General features: G+C 41.5%; 1 protein-coding gene across 8 annotated transcripts in view; it reads left to right on the top strand.

Moving 5' to 3' along the window:
• ASAP1 (ArfGAP with SH3 domain, ankyrin repeat and PH domain 1) overlaps positions 1 to 20,769 on the top strand; it is a 374,925-nt gene that overhangs the window by 227,164 nt on the left and 126,992 nt on the right. For all 8 annotated transcript variants that reach the window (XM_075063243.1, XM_075063244.1, XM_032762910.2 and 5 more), the window contains 2 exons: positions 13,540 to 13,614; positions 13,994 to 14,043. In XM_075063243.1, coding sequence (XP_074919344.1) covers positions 13,540 to 13,614; positions 13,994 to 14,043 — 125 coding nt within the window. The remainder of the gene's footprint in view (positions 1 to 13,539; positions 13,615 to 13,993; positions 14,044 to 20,769) is intronic.

Below are 20,769 nucleotides of genomic sequence, written 5' to 3'. Positions count from 1 at the left end.
TGGAAGAAAGACAGGAAGCCATGGATGTGGTTTAATTCGACCATAGATTTGTTCACTTATAATATCTGGGAGTGCCCAGCACATATTGTACAGTGTGGGGAGGCGGGGTTGGCTCCTTGCTGATCCAGACAGAGAAGCCCCAAATCCTCTTCCTCAGCTCTCTTAATGGGGGACCAGGAAAAGGAGTGTGGTTGGTTCTCCTCTGATGAGAGCTAGGAGCCCAGAGCCCCAAACCCCACTTTTTCAGTTTCAAGAAGGGATGCTCTCCTTCAAACTCTTCTCCAGTTCATTTTATCTGATCACTGTATTCCTGCACTGGACATTCGACACAAGTTTTATGTATTAAGTTGTGACATGATAACTTAACCCCCGTACTCCACCCCAACTACTTTGGGGAAGAAAAATAAACACAGCCTGCCTCAGCCATTCTGATGATGAGGAAAAAATTCCTTCCCAGCGCTCCTGAAGAAAGGGGGAACTAGCATAATGTATACAACGGATCAAAAGGGAACCAAGTTCTGTTCCCAAATTTTTCAATATTTTCTTATCCTGTAGTAGAAAATAAGCTCAGAAAAGAGTTTTTTAGATTCTTCCAAATTGCTGCTTCACCTGGGAGAGTATATTTCATAAGTAGGGCTCTACCAAATTCATGGCTGTGAAAAATGTGTCATGGACTGTGAAATCTGTTCTCCCTAGTGAAATCTTCCAGTGGAAGGCAGGGCTGGAGGCACCCCAACCAGGACTCCTGCTATGCACCGGGCTCCAGCTGCTAGTCCTGGTGAGGCTGGGCAGGGACAGGACTTTCTTCTCCTGCAGAGGCTGCTTCCGAGGACAGGTCAGACCCACCTTCGGAACCTTCCCCGACTGCAGGAAGTTCCACACTTCTGGTCTGCTTCCTGTCCCCATCACTCCCCAGCTGCAAATAGAGAGGTGTCACTGTACAGTGAGAAACTGCAGAGCTTCTTGCAGCTGGGGGTGATTCCCAGAGGTGGGTCTGACTGGGCCCCAGGAGCAGCCCCTGCAAGAGAAGATGGAGTGTCGTCCTTCCCCAGCCTGGCTGGGACTAGCAGATGGAACCTGGCACATGGTTGGATGCGCCTCCAGCCAACAGGGCTTGGGACCTTTTCCCCTGTTAACATGGGTACAGTTTTGGGAGGGCAAGGGTGGCATTGCCTCTCCCCCAAACTGCAAGTCTCAGGCAGATGTGGAGCGGCACCAGCAGGGGTTGCGCTCTGTGGTGGGGGACCAGATCCTGAGGCTTGAAGTTTGTGGGGGCAATGCCCCCTGGTCTCCCAAACTATATCCATATTAAAAAGTGGGAGGCATGGTTCCCAGCCTCCTTGGTTCCAGTACTGGTAGCCCTCCTACTTCTGCAAAGGTTCTGGCACCCTGGCCCTCCCTCTCGCCCTCCCCCTCCCCAGCTACAGGCGCAGCGCTCTGAAGTTAATGAGGCCTCAGGCTGGCTGAGGGGAGGTTAACCATAGCGCCCCCTGACCATGGGGCCATGGGCGGTTGCTCACCCGTAAGGCTGGCCCTGCCACCCCCAAAAAGTGATGACCCTCCCCCCATATCATGCAACCCTCATGTCTCCACTGCCCTCCGCCTGCCCAGCTGTGAAGGCAGTGTCCCTGTCAGCAGTAGTGCAGAATTAAGGGTGGCAATACTGCAACCTCATTACAATAGCCATGCAACCTCCTCCGCAGCCTCTTTTAGGTCAGGACTGCCATGGTTATAACACCATGAAATTTCAGAAATAAATATCTAAAAGCACGGAATTGACAATTTTTAAAAGCCTTTGACTGTGAAATTGACCAAATGGACCATGAATTTGGAAGAATCCTATTCATAAGTAACAGCATTCTCTTATAGTTTTGAGAATATGAATAGATCAATATACTTGATCTTTACTCTCTGTAGAACTTTCTCTTGCACTCATACACTCTCTTCACTCCCCATTAAAGTCCACAATTAGGATGAGATAACATGGAAGTGTTGTTATCGTGCTTGTTTCTTGAAAAGTATTTCTTCCAGTTACTTTGATTCAATTGAACCTGTCTCCGTTTGGCAGTTGTAAACTTGTGCTCACGAATGCACTATAGCAGACTTCTATAGGATTTCATACCCAAAATAAACCTGGGCTTAAAATACTATTGTTTTATCTATAGAAATGCCTCTAAAAATAGCAGACGGTTGCATTGGGTAGACAGTACTTTCCAACATAGGTCTTTCACAGAAGCTCAATGTAATGTTTAGTAAATGAGACGTGTACATCAAGGGGATGGAATCTTCATCCAGACACTTTATTTTCAGTTTAAAAAAATGTTTGGAGTTCTGACACAGTCTGTCCAATGGCATCTAGACTCAAATATTTCCAAGATTCTCCTGTTAATTCAGATCCCTGCAAACTGTTGTATGCTTTTTCAGAGGTTTTGGGTATTTCCTTATTTTGGTGACTTCCCCTTTGGTTCATGGTCTTTCAAATACTGAAGAATTCAAATATCAAAGGGATTCAGATCACTGGCTCATGTGACCATTCTAACATTAGTATATCCCTAAAAGTTGATAAGTCCCTGGAAACTCTTTTTAAAAAGGGCCAAGTTTTTTATTTAAACATGGAAGCTGCAGGCTCTGGTAACTTTGCAATATAAAAGCTACAAAAGAATCAAGATTTTGAAGGTGGTCAACATTTTTCGGAGTTTATCTGGCGATTTATTATTTAATTAAAATTTGCTTATTTTTGCATGCTGATAATTCTTTCTATATTCACACCTTAGATTCAGGAATTTTTCCAGGAAAGTTTTTTGCTAAATCTAGGGATAGATACCTTCAAAGTCAAAACAGTGTTAGGGGACATAATAAATGGCAGGATTATTTTGTCTCAAGTAGCTAAATTTAAAGGCACCATTCAACGAAGGTGTCATAAGTAGATAGGTAAGGTAAGGGTTAATTTTCTTTTCCTGTAAAGGGGGAACAAAGAGAACCAAACACCTGACCAGAGGACCAATCAGAGAACTGGATTGTTTAAAGTCAGGGGCGGGAATTTGTATACTCGGGGTCTTTGTTGTTTCCTCGGCTATGGGTAAACAAGTTTTCTTCTAACTCCAAGTCTTATGGCAAATTCTCGCTAAACATCGGGAGTACACAAGGAAAGCAAAAGTAATTCGCCTATGATGAAAGCTTTGTGTTGTATTTACTGTATATATTGATTTTGCGGACTGGTTAATCCGGGCTATTCTTTGAATCGACTGGTTATATTCTATTGCTGTTAAGCAAGAGCCTGTATTAAGTTCTTAATGCAGAGATTAATTTGATTTTTGTTAAGTTTTTTTTTTATATTTATTAAGTCTTATTGAACTGGTGGGGAGATTCCTTTTCCTATGACGCAAAGGGAAGGGAAAGCCAGGTGTTGGGCTATTGTTCTAGTTTCCAGAGAAGAGCATGGGGCTACGGGAGAAAGAGAAAAGACTCATCTCTGTTCCTGGTTTGAGTTTCTTCTCTAGTTATGTACTGAGACCAGGGAGGGGGAATCTCTTGTGTGTAGCTGTGGTTCGCTGGAACGCAAGCTCTCGTCGGGGACGCTAGCTTGTCCCCCCCCCACTTGGTTGTTTCAAAAGTGAGTCTAGTCTCGCACGGGTAACCCAGGGAAGCGGGGAAAGCGTGGGAGAGAAGAGAGGGTACCCAGGGCTCGGGTCTTGGGGGTCCCCAGGGAGTTAGGGAGTTAGACTCTCGGGGGGTACGTAGGAACCCCAATAGCCTAGTTGGGTGGCAAGAGAGAAAAATTACCAAGCAGGTAGTGAGCTTTGGGGAGTTCAGGTAAGACCCAGATTTGAACGATAAAGTCCAGATCTGGGAACAGGGGCTTTACACCATGCCCTTTGTATACAAGACTGTTTAGGAGAAACTTTGAGATAAGATGGAGTATAGAAGAAAAACTGGTTTACCCATACCGAGGAAACAAAAAGACCCCGAGTATACAAATTCCCGCCCCTGACTTTAAACAATCCAGTTCTCTGATTGGTCCTCTGGTCAGGTGTTTGGTTCTCTTTGTTCCCCCTTTACAGGAAAAGAAAATTAACCCTTACCTTACCTATCTACTTATGACAGAAGGGCAGGAAATGAACAAAGGAGGATTGAGGAACTCCAGATGAATCTTTTCAGTCTTTATGGTTGGACAAGATAGTGGAGGAAATTAACACTGAGAAATGGTTATAATACTCAGAACTTCAAAGATATTAGTGCTTTGTAAAAGTTAGAGTCAATTAAACTTTACTACAACTCTGATGTTTTGGGAAAGTGACACAGCAAAATTCAATTACTTGCTCAGAGTCACACAACAAATTAATAGCAATCAGGAATAGAAGACAGAAATTCTTATGCTGTCCACCACTCTGACCACTACACTCACTACCTCACAAGAAAGAGTATTCATAATTATAAGATGTATAGTGAATTTGAGACCAAAAATGAAATTTAGCAGGAATGATTTCTAAAGGAAATCCAAATGTGTTCAGAAAAAAAAATACTGCCAGAGTCGATGAATCAGAAAATGATCTACATAAACTCCCTAATCAAAAGCAATATTGAAAAGTATGCTAGTTAATTAGGTGAATGGAGATATAGGAGAAATAATGGTACAGTTGAAATGTTAGTGGTAAGTGCAAAGCAACACACATCAATAAAACTAGTTTATGTATATTTTTCTTATGGATTTTCATGTATTAACGTTAGATAGTATCTCTCAGATACTACGATCCTTGAGTTATAGATATTTAGTGAAGATTGGTGAAGTGTGCAGCAGCCATCACAAAGGCTTATATGGTATATAGTATGCTAGAGTGCTTTAAAAGGGGGTAGAAAATGTAACCATAAATATTTTAAATCGGTTCTGATTATCACCTTTATATTTGGATATTTAATTTGAGAAGTTGAAGAAAAGGGCAACTATGATGCTAAGTGGTCTGGAGAACTTATGTAGGAGGAGAGATTAGGATGACTTTGGTCATGATTTTCAAAAGTGAACAGTGATTTTGAATGTGTCAATTTTTGGGTACCCAACTTTTGTAACATCTTCAAGTTCTGATTTTCAGAAAGTGCTGAGTACCACCTTTTATACAGCTGGTCCCTTTAAGGCATTTCAGAATCACTAGGCACTTTTCAAAATATTATCCTTAGGCCATCTAGTTTGTAGAGCTGGAGGGTAGGAGGTGAGGAGAGAGTATACGCAAATGAATTGTTTAATAAAGTTCCAATCCCATATCTAAAAATAATAGATAACACAGTGGAATGACGGAAAAATTATCTTAGTGTTCAGTGCCCAAAATCTTGATAATGGCTTTACATAATCCCCGGAATAAAAATATACATATACCTTTTTTTGAGACAATCATTTTTTATTAAGACATTAGTTATTGTTGTTTTCTTTCAAATCTTTTATTGTATGGAATAAAACCTGGGAACTTTCAGATACAGTAAGATAGTCATCTCAAAATTGTTTTCATAGACCCTTAGGTTTTCTCTGGTACTTGGAGGATACTTCACTGTAGCGAACTTTGTGGTCCGTACTTAATACTTGTCAAAACTTCTAGCAAGTTTTTACAAAGATATGTGAACTACAAGACTTGCTAAGCAGCTCTTGTTTTTAATAATACTTTAGTTAGGGAGCTAGTCCATTAATATAATTAAATACATATTTCTCAGTTTACAGCTTCAGATTTTTTTCTGGTATTTTGACATATTTTTCATAGGACACTGCCAAATATGATAGCACCAGTTATATTTTCTGTCAAGTAATATAATCCTAGAAATCCACCATTGCAATTAACAGTAGTCACAAAAAATGTGGTTTAAGCGCCATCTGCTAACCTAACTCTAACATTTAGCTCGTATTGTGTCCCCTGGCAATTCATTGTATGTGATGCAGGTGCAGAAACAAGGAAGAAAACTAAAATAAATGTATATATTTGGTAAATAAAGGTAAAAGAAATTATAAAATATCAGCATTTATCAAATGATAAAGATAAGTCATTAATAAGAAATTTTATTTTTCAAGACATTTAGAATATGATTAAATAGAAGATTAAAGAGAAATGCAGAGGGAGAAAGAAAGGAGCTGATTAAAATGTTTCTTTCCATGATTTAAATATGTGGAAATTCTGCTAATTTAGTTGTACAAGTTACTGAGCTCAATACAGGAGTAACTGGGTAAAACTGTATGAGTTACGATACACAGGAAGTCAAACTACATGAATTTTTTTCTGGTAAGACTGCTCAGCGTGAATTACCTGAGTTGTTTCTGTTGAAGTTAATTCTGAAAAGTATTCAAAGAATTTGGTAGCTGCTGAATGCTTCTAAATATTTACGTGTATGTTGTTTGCAGTCTCCAATTCTGAAGAAGTATATCTTAGTATAAGAAATAATTTTCAAAGTTGCAAAATGCAGTCATAAGCAGTAAAAGTGAAAGTTATGGTTAACTTTGTGGCAAGCAACTTCTTTCTTTTTCTTTTCAAAAAAAGTCCAGATAACACTGAATCTGATTTCCACCAATGGATCTAATATCATTAAACTTTGAGTTGGAACATTTATGCTGTGTTAGTTATAAAACAATCACTCTTGGAAAAAAGATAACTTAGAGGAAAAAGATAGTGAAATACAAGTCTTTCTTGAGGACCAGAAGCATAAAGAGCACACTTTATATAGCACTTATATAGTACTTTTCAAATCACTTTTTTCTGAGACTAATAAAGAGACTTCTTCAGTCATCTTAAATAATTTGCTGTTTTCTAATCTGTTCTTATTCTTAAGATTTTAGTATATTATATATGTAATAAAAACTCACTCCTGTTCAATAGAGTGATAGTAAGTCTGTGCCAGACTGGGAGTAGAACCTACATTTCTTCTTTGAGAGATGATCCCTCAGGGTATGCATTGTGGGTGTTCATGTATTCCATATGCCTGAGAACAAAAGATTTTTCACTAGCAGCTCAGTTGGTCTGCACCTGTGTTCTGCACCTTCTCATGCTCCAAACCAAGGGCATAAGGGATGACCTGGACTGACCACCTCTCCTGTTGTGGTGCGACAAAATCTCCTGTGTGCGCAAGCTTTACCAGCAGTCTTCATTTTTTTCCTCCTCAAACCTGACAGTCTCGTGAATTCCAACTCTGTAGACAGTTGGAGCTTTTTATGATACCCATTCTGACCCCAGGCCTTCTGGGTGGCCGAATAGTTTCCCTCTAGCCTTAGTGCTTCTAGCTCCAAATCCTCAGAGGTCAGGCCCACCAACTAGTCCAACCATAGAAATGAGGCGTGTAAGGGCGAACAGCCTCATAAGAAGTAGGAGACATTGCATCCAAGTCCTCAGAGAAAAGGACCACCTCCCACATGTCCTCGGGGTCTGGTGAGACTCTTTGCACTGGTAGGGGTGTGTCAGGAGCTCATAGGGAGCATGGGTCTACATTTTGGGGTACTCAAAGCCAAGGGTGCTCCAAAATCACCTGCATGACGGGCAGAACCAGCCCATGCATTAGTGAATTGAGAAAGGAAAAATCTCATTTACTGACAATACTGCGCTGCAAAAAGAGTGACTTGACAATATCGATACTCCCCTGACCAACCCAAGTCCTCATTGTCTGCTCCACCGACAGCCAGGATCCCCTCCGGCTCTACATCCACTAGGTCTGCGTGTACCTTCCTTGAGGACTTGTTGATTTACACTGACCCAGAGTTGCTGATACTATTGGATCTGTTAGTGTTCAGTGAGACTCTTACACTAACAACACATTATTTACTGGTCCCATCTACCAGTCATGGCATAGACACGGGTACGCCATCTGTGTGCTGTTCCCCAGTCCTGTCCACCACCATGGCATCACAAGACAGTACTATCGGTTCTACTGGTAGAATTGGAGGATTCATGTTTCATATTGGTGTTGAGGCACCAATTCCTCCGACAGTTCCAAGGCACAAGATGAATCCCAGCAGGGTTCCAGAGTCTCCTGGACACCCTCTAACTCCCATAGGGGACTTTGCCAGCTATGGGACACCCTCCAAGGGCATGCCTTCCATATCCATATGATCCCTCCCCATGGACATACTGGGGCTCTTCAGACCCTCATTTTTGACCTACTGGCTACAAAGACTCAAGAGTGGGAGTTTTGACAGGTTGCTTCTCAAAGAAGAGTCTCATCTCCCCCAGGGATGTTATGAGGAGGACCACCATCTGGACCAGCCAGTCCCACCTGATCCATCTTTAGCACTTAGTTCCTCATCATCTCATGAGGCAGTGTCACCAGCCTCACCATTGCTACCAGGTGATTATAGGTAATTTCAGGTACTCCTGAGGAGGATTGTGGAGGTTCTCCAGATTCCCCTGGAGGAAGTGAACCACCTACTCACAAACTTCTGGATATTCGCCAGACTACGGGCCATAGGAAGGTGGCGCTTCCAATCAATAATACTGTGACGGGTTCGGTCACAGAGCCCCCTTTGGGACTGTAACCTGACGTGCTGAAATTACCTCTGAGCCCGTTTTCCCTGCCAGCTTGGGACTCCAGAACCTTGCCTTTATTGAGTCAGACATGCTAGCCTGCTTCAACACAGACCAGGTCTGGTCCATGCCCCCAAAGCTGCCTACTTCAACTAAAAACTGCTCAGCGGGTTGCCTATCTGCAGCACCCAGACACCCAGCTCACAATAGGATCCAAACCCCGAGTAAATCCGTTTTACTCTGTATAAACCTTATACAGGGTAAACTCATAAATTGTCCACCCTCAGTAACACTGATAGAGAGAGATGCAAAGCTGTTTGCTTGTCCAGGTAGTAATCACTTACTCTGGGTTAATAAACAAAAGTGATTTATTAAGTATAAAAAGTAGGATTTAAGTGTTTTCAAGTAATAACAGAACAAAGTAAGTCACCAAGCAAAATAAAGCAAAAACACGGAAGTCTAAGCTGAATACATTAAGAAACTGTTTACAGGTAAATCTCACCTTCAGAGATGTTCCAATAAGCTTCTTTCACAGACTAGACTCCTTCCTAGTCTGGGCTCAATCCTTTCGCATGGTACGGTCCTTGTTAGTTCTAGCAGACATTTTAGGTGGAAAGCAGGGGTTTCTTATGACTGGGATCCCCCTTTGTTCTGTTCCACCCCCTTTTATAGCTTTGGCATAAGGCAGGAATTTTTTGTGTCTCTGGGTCCCCAACCCTCCTTCTAAATGGAAAAGCACCAGGTTTAAGATGGATTCCAGTATCATGTGACATGTTCACATGTCCTGTGAGACCCCAGCCTCCAATTCTTCCAGGTCTGGCCCACACGTACCCAGGAAGGTTTGCAGGTAAGTAAACCATTTACAACCAGTTGTCATAGTCAATGGTAGCCATCGAGATTCTAAACCACCGTTAGTGGCCCATACTTTGCATAATTACAATAGGACCTCAGAGTTATACTCCATATTTCTAGCTTCAGATACAAGAACGATACGTGCATACAAATAGGAGGAATATATTCAGTAGGTTATAACCTTTGTAATGATACTTTACAAGAAACTTTTTTGTATAAAGCATATTCCAGTTACATCATATTCACATTCATAAGCATATTTCCGTAAAACATATGGAGTGCAATGTCACAAATGCCTTATCAGAACCCACCAAAGCAGTTTGGCTTAGCACAACCGCCTTTATTCCAACTCTGAAAAGGACAGAGAAAAAGTACTTGGTACCATCAAAGGGGGAGTAATATTTGTTTTCTTAACCCAGCCCAAACTCTCTAGTGGTTCAGGCTGTCAAGCAGTGCAACAGGCTGCACCAGTCTAGGTCTACTTCCTCAACCAAGGATACAAAGAGACTAGATTTCTTTGGTAAAGCTTTTCATCCACCAGTCTGCAGTTTTGCATAGCAAATTATCAGGTCCTGATGTCTAAGTATGATTTTAACTATAACAAATTGTCTGAATTTGCTAACAGGAGGAGCTCAAATCTGTTCCAGGCCATCCTGGACAAAGGGAAATTGCTTGCCCAATTATCCCTCCAAGGGTCATAAGACGCAGCAGATATGGCTTTGCATTCCATGGTGACTTCGGTTGTCATGAGATAGGCTTCATGGTTGCACTTCTGGGGCTTCCTGGTGAGGTCGAGGAAATGGTAGAGGATCTTCCCTTTGAGGTCAACAGTCTATTAAGTCTACAAAGTGACTCCTCTATTTACTCACTAATGGCCTCCCTGCAACTCCTCTTCTCCTTGGTGATATGCACTCCTGTGCCTTGGAGGAAGTACTCCAAACTTCCTTCTTGTAGGCACTATCGTGTTTCTCAGCCCTTTTACCATCAAAGGGCTTATGAGACACCTAGAAGCCACCCTAGATGGTACAGTGCAGCAGACAGAACACCTCATTGCCACTTCATTCCCAGTCCCAAGCTCCAGCCAAATAATCATTTTGACTGGACCTTCAAGAGCTGCCAACCAGTCTCCATGTTGGCAGATCCCCATTATCTTTGTGACCACCTATCCCATTTCTTTCTTATGTGGTGAACAAATGAATCCTAGATGACAAGCTACACAATAGAATTTATGTCCTTTCCCCCAAAACCCTCCTCTCCATCCCTCCTCAGAGAGCCCTCTCATGAGAGGATCCTCAGGAGGTGGATTCCCTGATCTAGTTAGAGGTGATAAAGTCCGTGCCTCCTCAACACAGAGGAAAGGGCTTCTATTCCAGATACTTCCTCATCCTCCCCCAAAATGGAGATTGGAGATCCTGGATCTCAGCTAAATATCTTCATATGACATTCAAGATTCAGGATGATCATCTTAGCCTCCATAATACCCTCCCTAAAAAAGACAACTGGTTTGCAGCTCTCGATCTGAAGGACATGGATTTTCATATAGACTTTAATTCAGCACATAGGAGCTTCCTGAGCTTCACAGTGGGTCTAGAACATTTTCACAAAGGTACTTATTGTGGCAACAGTGTACCTGCGTCACCAGAGCAACCTAGTTTTCCCTTACCTCGACAACTGATTGCTCATGGGTTGGTCATATTAGGAAGTGCGGATGGCTGTCCTTTTCTGGCTTAGTTTCCTCTGTGCCTTGGTTCTTCAGATAAATCTAGAAGAGTTTACTTTAATTCCCACCCATGCCAGTGTCTGTACTAAATTAATGTTAATTACTCCTTAAATTAGTGTTTGAGCTCGGAAATTGGACTCCTGAATCTCAAAAATGCGGCTGCTCAAATAACTTAATTTCTGCTTTTTATTTACAAATTTCCATACAAATATGGAAATTGGTTTCCCACCTGCAAAAAAAATACCTGTTCTAGGTAGTTATATTTGCAGCTTTATAAAGATGATAAACTCTAACATGTAAAACTTGTTGGATGAATTTGATGGTATTCGTGTCATACTTTCTTGGAGCTAGGAAATGCTCACCTTTACATATCCCGGAGGTCAGAGGCACTGATTAAGAGTGCCTAAATTTGTTCTATTTATGGAAGGGAAGTTGACTGATAACTACTAACTTTTTTTCATAATCAACACTCAGATATTTTCTGATCCTCACATGATCTCCCCCAAGGGTAATGGTAAGAGGACTTCATTAAAATAAGAAATTATTTTCCTTCCAAACCCAACTTAATGATGTAACCTTCTAAATTTCAAGACTCTGTGAGCATGTTAGCTCATTACTAAAATATTAATATTTTGATATGGCTGTTTATCCTGTTAGGAAGGCCTCATCTACGCAGGCTAAAAGATTTATTTTTCAGTTGAATTAGTTTGATTGAAAATCCCTCTTAACATTCATGTAGACACATCTTTAAGATAGTTTGAACAGGTAGTCTTTTAGCCAAACTGTTAAATAGCTGTACAATTTTATTAGACAAAGTTTGTAAAACAGCCAGTATATAGACTCAGAGTTTAAAAACAGGTGTGCAAATAATTTGTCCAAACATTTATTGTGATTGTATACATCATTGTGGGATTTGTAAATATGAATGAATATTTTCTGCATTTAGCAATTTGTGTGCAAGTATTGTATGGACAGTCAAAATAGTACTTGCAATTGGGTACATGTGTCTTAAAATCTGAGCTGATGGATGACTATTCTGTTCACAGACTGAAACATATGCAGACTATACAATAGAACTTAAAAATGGTGTCAGATATAGGCAAACTTATGGGTAGTTATGCATAATGGTATTTGTTAAAGAGAATGGGGTAAATATATTTGTATCTTCTAATGACTGCAAATAGTAAGGGCCTCAGTATTGTTTAAAAGAAAATATGTTGAGACATTAATTCCATTACTGCTTTGAGGAAAGAATCCCACTTACTGAATAACCAGTCTCACTCCTATGTGGTCTCCCTTCCAAGTTTTGAACCACTACAAGCTACTTAGGAGAGTTGATGCAATTGCAGTTGAAGATCATATGATGGCTGTTCATGATTTTCTTTTAGTGACGTGAGGACAAACTTTTTATATGGATATGAAAAGCTAGAATGTATGTATTTTATTTTACTGACATACAACTCAAGACCACTGTAAAGAATTTCCTTCCAGGATGCTTGAGTGTATGTCGTGAATTGCAACCACTTTGTATTCAAGGATAATAATCAGTTCTGATATCTGAGAGTCATAAGGAGGATGGGATTTGAAAGACTGCTGACAAACTGTATTAGTTGAAGAAATCAATAACTAAACATTAGCTCATGTTCATGATCCTTCCCCCCCAGGCATATCTTTCAGAGGCTGTGATCATCTCCAGAATCACATGCTAGGATATTGTTTTCAAACTTCCTTAAATTAACAAACATGCCAACTTAAAATACACTTTTTGATATATCTTGTGGAACTTTCCCTTCAACCCTGTGGAGCCCAAGTTTGCTAATGACCTTCAGGTCTGAGTTGTGGTTTTATTTTTGTTTTGTTTTTTAAAGCAACAATTGATAAGCTAGAATTGCTCCATATCTTTTGTTTATTGTTTGGTGAACTGTAAGAAAAGCCTTATTGACCCAGAAGCCAGCATATGGGCAGGGATGGTGTCCCTAGCCTCTGTTTACCAGAATCTGGGAATGGGCAACAGAGATGGATCACTTGATGATTACCTGTTCTGTTCATTCCCTCTGGGGCACCTGGCATTGGCCACTGTCAGAAAACAGGATTCTGGGCTAGATGGACCTTTTGATCTGACACAGTACGGCTGTTCTTATGTTCTTAAATTGCTCCCCAAGTAATGTTCTATTGCTTGTTAGGGAAACTGAAAATTACCTTCATCTGTTTTCTAGGCCTCCTTCATCTGTGAATTTTAATTTCACTTTTCATGTTTCCCTGAATGTCCATAGGTTTCCTATATTTTTAATACTTCTGTTTCCATCCATATACATGTTGATTAACTCTTTATGGATCTGAATTTGCTGTTAGTGTGGAACTTTTTTGCCACAGGTTCAGCTACATTAGATAGTGAAAATATGTGCGCAGCATATTGGTTTAAATCATGATATTTATAAGTTTCTTTAAACTCAACTAGTGCTTTTTTTTTTTTTATTGTCTTAGCTCCAAGGCTTAAGCCACAATGTTATCTTCACTTTGGATTCTCTCTTAAAAGGAGACTTGAAAGGAGTTAAAGGGGTAAGTGTTCAGCGAACCTAGAGTACTTTCAGGGAGACATTTTAGGGTTGCCTAGATTTCAGCTTCTTACTATCCATCTCATCCATCCGGATTCTTATGTTGGCACTTATTCTCATCATATCTTCATGGATTCTGCTAACTTTAATTGAAGTTGCATGATTAAAATTCCACTTGGAAAATATGTGGTTCGTATCTGTCTTAAGATCTGTAAGAAAGGAATATTTGAAAAGATTTAAAAGACTTAAAAATGCCATTTATGATTTTTGGAATAGACTCATAGACTTTAGGGTCAGGAGGGACCAATATGATATCTTAGTTTTAAACCCACAATTTAAAAGTGTTGTTAAACATATTTTAAGTGCATTTTCTGTTTCCTAAGGATCTTAAAAAGCCTTTTGACAAAGCCTGGAAGGATTATGAGACCAAATTGTAAGTATTCTTCATTTTGTCATAATTCATACAAAGAGAGAAAACACTTCACTGTTAGAGAAGGGAAACCTTTTATGTTCTAACCTTGATGCTTATGATACTGAGGATATCCGCCATTTATTTTAATTTTGGTGGATGACTCAGACTTATTTAGCAGGTCAGTAACATTCTTGGATTTTCATTCTTGTTCAGAGCTGTTCATTGTTACCATTGATGAACCTGTAAAGATGAAGGATTAAGAATGGGTATATTCTCAATGCCATGAACATCACATTAGACGTATAACCTTCAGTGTTAATGGAAATTCAAGCTTTTATGTATTCTATTGAAGAGTTATAATTTATGCCTAATATTCCTCTAGAATAAGGAAGAAGACTGGGTTGCTGGTCAAGCCATTAATATTCTCGTTGGTACAGTATATTTTCAGTTGGTATACAGACATACACATTACACACCGTACATATAATAACTAGACACTACAGATACGACAAAACTGTGGACATGTGACACAGGTTTTATAGATGAAAAAATCTTAAAACAGCTGCTCACACACACTAGTCTTCAGCAGTATACAATAAGATAAAATAGTCTGTGTATACAGAAGGAGTATTAGTTATAAGAAGTGATGAATAGTCAGAAATGAAAAAGCAAATACAATATATTACTAAACCATACATTTGCAATATTTTATATATGTATACTAGTTGTAATGCAAAACTAATTTTAAATAAGTTTACAAGGAGAAATCATGTTTAGCTCTGGGAAGCTTCAGTTCATAATGCCCCCAACTCAATGTGTGGTGGTAGTTTTATTTCTGAGCCATCTCTTGGTGCATAATTCTGGCATCTGGGCCCAAGATAATCTCTTACCGTGCATTCAAGGGTAGACTTGATTTAAGTGAGTTCTGGATTGGCATTAGATTTTGGAGTGTTATATTAAAAATTCAGTGTCTCTTACTGAGTGCGGCTGTAGACACTGGTTAAAAGGATGGTTGGATAAGTGATATAAATTTAAAAAATATTATTTTGGATAGATGTCAGCAGTGGTGATTTCACTGATGATAATTACTGTATACTTCATGTTGGGATTAATAATGTGATTGAGGGAAGCTTTATTACTCTGTTTATCTCCCTTCTTCCTTATGTTTCTCCTATTTATCACATTATTTGCCTTGCTCTCTATCTATAGTTTATATGTAAGCAGGAAAAAAAAAGGGAAAGAAAAGCCAGACCACTAAGAATGATTGATTGATTTTTTTATTAAAGTTAAATACATAATTTTAGCACTAAACACAGATATTTTAATAATCAAGTCTCATTACAAATTATTAATCCCTGTAAATTAGTAAATAAATATTCCCATCTTCCAGAGCAATCTAAGGCAAAAGGATTAATGTCCAAGTAAAAAATGGGATCTTTTTACTAAACTGTGTATTCAGTCACATCTGCATATGAAATTACTTCTTATTTCTGCTAACTCTGGAGAGCTGTGGCTCACTTCCATAAATATGTTGAGTATGTCTCTGGCCCATGCATTTTCAATGGAACAGCTGACTGTATACATTTGCAATTGCTGGGTTAACTCCTACATTCTGTGATACCTATGGAACTCCGCTAAGGCCATTTGGATTGTGCTGGTGTCACTAAGAGCAGAATTTGGTATATAGAAACTTTTCTGGTGATGCATAAGCCAAACAAAACACAGCTTGTCTATCAGATCCTAAACTGAGTTTCCAGAGCTGACAGAAAAATATCTTTCTACTTCTTCGAGGAGTGTCCCTGTGCGTGCTCTACTTTGTGTCTTGATGCCCTGCGCTTGTAATCAGAAGTTTGTGGTAGCAGTGCCCAGTTGGTGCTCCAAGAGGTTACATAGGGATGTGCAGCCAGCTGTCTCTCAGTTCCTTCTCTACTGCCTTTGTCTTGAGTTGGAGCGATCAGCAGCTCCCCCTCTTACCTCATATAGGATTAATAGAAGATAGTTCATAGTTGTTTCTTGGTAGTGTTAGTTTAGCTGTAGTTAGCTACCGTATCCCCTTGCCTTACTATAATTTTTTATTTCTTTCATTCAAAAAAAATTTTTTTTTCCTTTTACCTTCCCTATCTACTCCTTTTTCTCCGGCAGGCAGACAGCTATAGCATCAAACAGGGTTTATCCCTGGTTTTTTTCTTTAAGAGACCGACTCTCTCAGGCATGCCCAGCTGATCTATTTTAAACCCTGCCTGACTTGTAGACTCTCCATACTGGTCTCTTGACGGCCACACACAGAGTGTCCGCTGCCTCGGTGAGACATACATTACTCGAAGTGCCCACAAAGCTGACAACCAGGGCAAGAAAAGCCAGGGATCTCCAACTTAAGCACCTCATGATAGAAAAATCCCACAGGCTAGCCTCAGACCCTGAGTCCAGGACACGCACTGGCTAATGGTCGCCAGCGGCAGTCTCTGACAGGGGTTCTGCTTCCGCAATGTCTGCCAAGGAGCCTGTTCCAAGAAAGGTAATCAAAAAGTGGTTGGAGACATCCTTGCGCTGAGAATCACCTAAGAGAAAAGAATCTCCAACTGAAAAATCTTACCTGTTACCGACGGCACCAAGAGCGCCAGACTGTAAGATACCGGGAACGTCCAGTACTGAGAGTTCCCGAAGAGCTAAAGACCCTATGTGGGCAAGCTCAAATGGAGGTTCACACAGTAAAGTGAAACCTTCCAGCTCTGCACCCATGGAGCGGAAGAAAACCTTGGCACCGAGCAGTACAATGGCGCCACCTGCTGTACATATACTGCACAGCTCTAAATCCTCAGCACCAGCAGCTGCAACTCATACTCCCGGGCCATCCATAGTGCTGTCTTCGGCACTGAGCCTCACGATTCTGCAGCAATTCATGAGACATGCAGACCTGATAGTGCCCTCAATGCCTGTATCTCCTCTGCTCGGTACCGAGGGTATCCCATCCAGTTCAGTACCAAGTCAGCTGAATACTCATTGTAGATTAGTCCCTTCTATCTCCAGTGATGAGGCAGAAGAGGATGATGCAGTAATATATACTCCTTGACACTCCTCACCCAAGCCTGGACCATCTCACCACCAGCCAGGCTGATATGGTCACCCATGAGCACTGCCCCCCATACCATTCCCACCTAACTGGCCATACTGGTATCTGTGGGCAATGTTTAGGGCCCAACATCGCAGGACCCTAGCCTGCGTAGGTCCAGAACAGTATGATCCCGTTCACCAACTGTCCCAGCACCCTCAGAAACACAAGAGGAAGAGACTAAGGAACCTGAAGACACAGCTGAACATGACACTTCACCACCTACTCACCTCTCATCTTTGTCACCGGATGAAACCATAATGCCACCACCCACCACTACAGGGGATGATTTCAAATTCTTTCAGGACCTCTTCAAAAGGATAGCTGAATCTCTCAACCTTTTGTTACAACTACTATCAAAAACCCAACATAATCTCATGGACATACTCCAGGCATCCTGAGCAGCAAAGATAGCCCTGCCAATTAATTATGCTATTTTGGAGGCTGTAAAAATAATCTGTCAGACACCAGCTACTGCACTACCCTCGTATAAGAAGTCTGACCAAAAATACTACGTGCCAGCTAAAGGGGCTGAGTTTTTATCTACACTCTCCGCACCAAACTCTTTAATAGTGGAAGTGATCAACCAAAAGAGGAAAACGACACCAGTCTTGAACGACCACATATGATAGGGATTGGAAAAGGTTAGACTGTTTTGGACGAAAACCCTATTCCTCCGCTACATTTCAGTTACTCATAGCCAATTATGTGGCCCTATTGGCAAAATACGCACACAATGTATTCTCCAAAATGTCCAAATTTATTGAAAATTCTCCAGGTGACAAAAAACAATGCAAGGCGAAAATTTCCGAAGGGTCTCTTATCACCAGGATGTCTCTTCAGGCCTCTCTGGATTCTGCAGTCATGGCCAGCATGGTCCATTGGGACATCTGTGGTTATGCACCATGTATCTTGGCTCCATCTCTCCGTGTTCCCGAGGGAGGTCAGGCAACGATAGAGAACTTACTCTTCGAGGGTCAAAAACTATTCACAAACAAAACTGGTGTGTCACTACAAACCCTAAAAGACTCAAGGGCAACTTTAAAAACCCTGTGAATTTACGTGCCTGCAAACAAGAAGAAACAGGGCAGGTTTTACAGTCAGAGATTCTGGTCAATTCGATACTCTCAACCCGACAGCCAGTATGACCAATGGTATAAACAAAGACAGAACAGATGTTGGCAGAACCAAGATCAGCCTTCGACATCTCAACAGTCCCACCTCCAGACAACAATTTTGACAGTGTGGTTGAGGGCACGAGACCACCACACTCGCCAACTCCGGACGTAGAAATGGTCCCCGTCCATTCAGAGACTGCCTTGTCACCATTTTACCCAATCTGGAACACCATCACAACAGACAAATGGGTTTTAGAGATTATCCAAAAGGGTTACTCCATCCCTTTTATTTCTGTCCCACCTACTCACTCCTCTGCCCCATCTCTTTTCAGGGACCCCTGTCACGAGCACCTGCTGCAACAAGAAATGGCCATTGTAGGCAACCTTATTATACCATCCCTTCCATAAACTTATCAAGATCAGTCTTGAAACAAAATTGTTTTTTGGCCCCACTGCTCCTCTTGTGAATCTGTTCCAGAATTTCACTCCTCTGGTGGTTAGAAAACTTTGTCTGATTTCAAGCCTAAACATGTTGATGGCCAGTTTATGTCCATTTGTTCTTGTGCCAACATTGGCCCTTAATTTATATAACTCCTTCCCCTCTCTGCTCTCTATAAATACATCAAAGGAATAAATATCAGTCATGTTGCCCTTCTGCCTTCCTTTTGTTAGGGTGAACAAGGCAAGCTCCTTAAGTCTCCTCTCGTAAGGCAGGTTCTCCATTCATCCGTTTGTCCTAGTAGCCCTTTTCTGCATCTGTACCAGTGTGAATTCATCTTTCTTACACATGGGAGAACATAAATGTACACAGAATTTTGATGAGATCTCATCAGTGCCTCACACAGTGATAATAATTCTTCCTTATTTCTATTGGAAGTACCTTGTCTGAAGCATCCTAGGATGCATTAGCCTTTTTCACCACATTGGTGGCATATAGTCATCCTGCAATTGACCTGTACACCCATGTCTTTCTCCTTCTCTGTTGTGTCTAATTGATAAGTCACCGGCTTGTAGCAAAAATTCTTGTTGTTAGCCCTTAAGACAGGGTTGGGCAAACTACGGCCCGCAGGCAGCGTTTGCCTCGTGAGACCTTTTAATCCAGCCTTCGAGCTGCTGCCGGGGAGTGGGGTTGGGGGCTTGCCTTGCCCTGGTGCTCCAGCTGGGTTGGGGGCTTGCCCTGCTCCACATGGCTCCCAGAAGCAGTGGCATATCCCCGCTCCAGCTCCTACACATAGGGGCAGCCAGGGGGCTCCACATGCTGCACCTGCCCTGCACACTGACTCTGCAGCTCCCATTGGCCAGGAACCGTGGTCAATGGGAGCAGCAGGGGCAGTGCCTGCAGACGGGGCAGCTGGAGGGGGAAGATGCTGCTGCTTGCAGGAGCTGCTTGAGGTAAGCGCCGCCTGAAGCCTGCACCCCTGACCTCCTCCCATGCCCCAACCATCTGCCCCAGCCCTGATCCCCCTCCCACCTTCTGAACCACTCGGTCCCAGCCTGGAGCACCCTCCTCCACCCCAAACTCACCAGAGCCAGAGGCCCCTCCCCCCCACACCATCTCAGTCCAAAGCCCCCTCCCACACTCTGAACCCCCAATTTTGTGAGTATTCATGGCTGACCATACAATTTCCATACCCAGATGTGGCCCTCAGGCCAAAAAGTTTCCCACCCCTGCCCTAAGGGCATGACCTTCCACTTTGTACTATGAAATTGCATGTCATTTCTATTACTCAAGTTTAAGGCCATCCAGATCTCCTTGCATAATAGTCTAATCATCCTCCATATCGGCAGTACCTCTCAACTTTGTGTCATCTGAGGATTTTATTAGAACACTGAACTTTTTGTGCTGTCATTAATGAAAATATTAAATAAGATTGGTCCTGTGTTCAAGCATCACACAATGGGGGATTGCTCAACTTTGTGACTTAGCAAAGCCCACCAGGATGTGTCTGGGCTAGTGTTTTGCAGACACACAGACTGAGGATATAAAATAGGGGACAGTGGCAACATGCTTTTGCCTTTCTCCTCTCCTCACCTACGCTGGAAGTGACAAGAATGCTGGGAAGACAAGGACTTTAACTGAGGAGACTGGTCCTGAGCTTAAAAGGGAAAGCCTATGTATTAAGAACTGTAACATCCAGTGGGGTGAGAAAACTGCTGGATCCAAATACTGCCTAGTCTAATAAGGTTTAAAATTTAGACTCTGTGCTTACCTTTTATTTTCTTTGGTAACTATCTCTGACCTTTTGTGCCTGCTATTTATAATCACTTAAAATCTATCAGTCTGTAGTTAATAAATCTATTTTATATTTTACCAAAAACAGTGCGTTTTGGTTGAAGTGCTTGGGAAATTTCAGTTCTGGTGACAAAGGCTAATGTATGTCCTCTCCATATCTAGGGAGGGGCAGACTGGGTAATAAACTTACACTGGTCAGGCTTCTGATCAGGGCAAGACAGTACAGTTTAGGGTGCAATGCTGTGGGCTCAAGAGATTTGCTAGTGCCTTTCTCTGTGTGATTTGTA

The sequence above is a fragment of the Chelonoidis abingdonii genome, chromosome 2, assembly GCF_003597395.2.
Source record: "Chelonoidis abingdonii isolate Lonesome George chromosome 2, CheloAbing_2.0, whole genome shotgun sequence".
Lineage (NCBI taxonomy): Eukaryota > Metazoa > Chordata > Testudines > Testudinidae > Chelonoidis > Chelonoidis abingdonii.
Note: the sequence above shows the minus strand (reverse complement) of the source record. Positions and strands in the feature narration are given on the sequence as shown.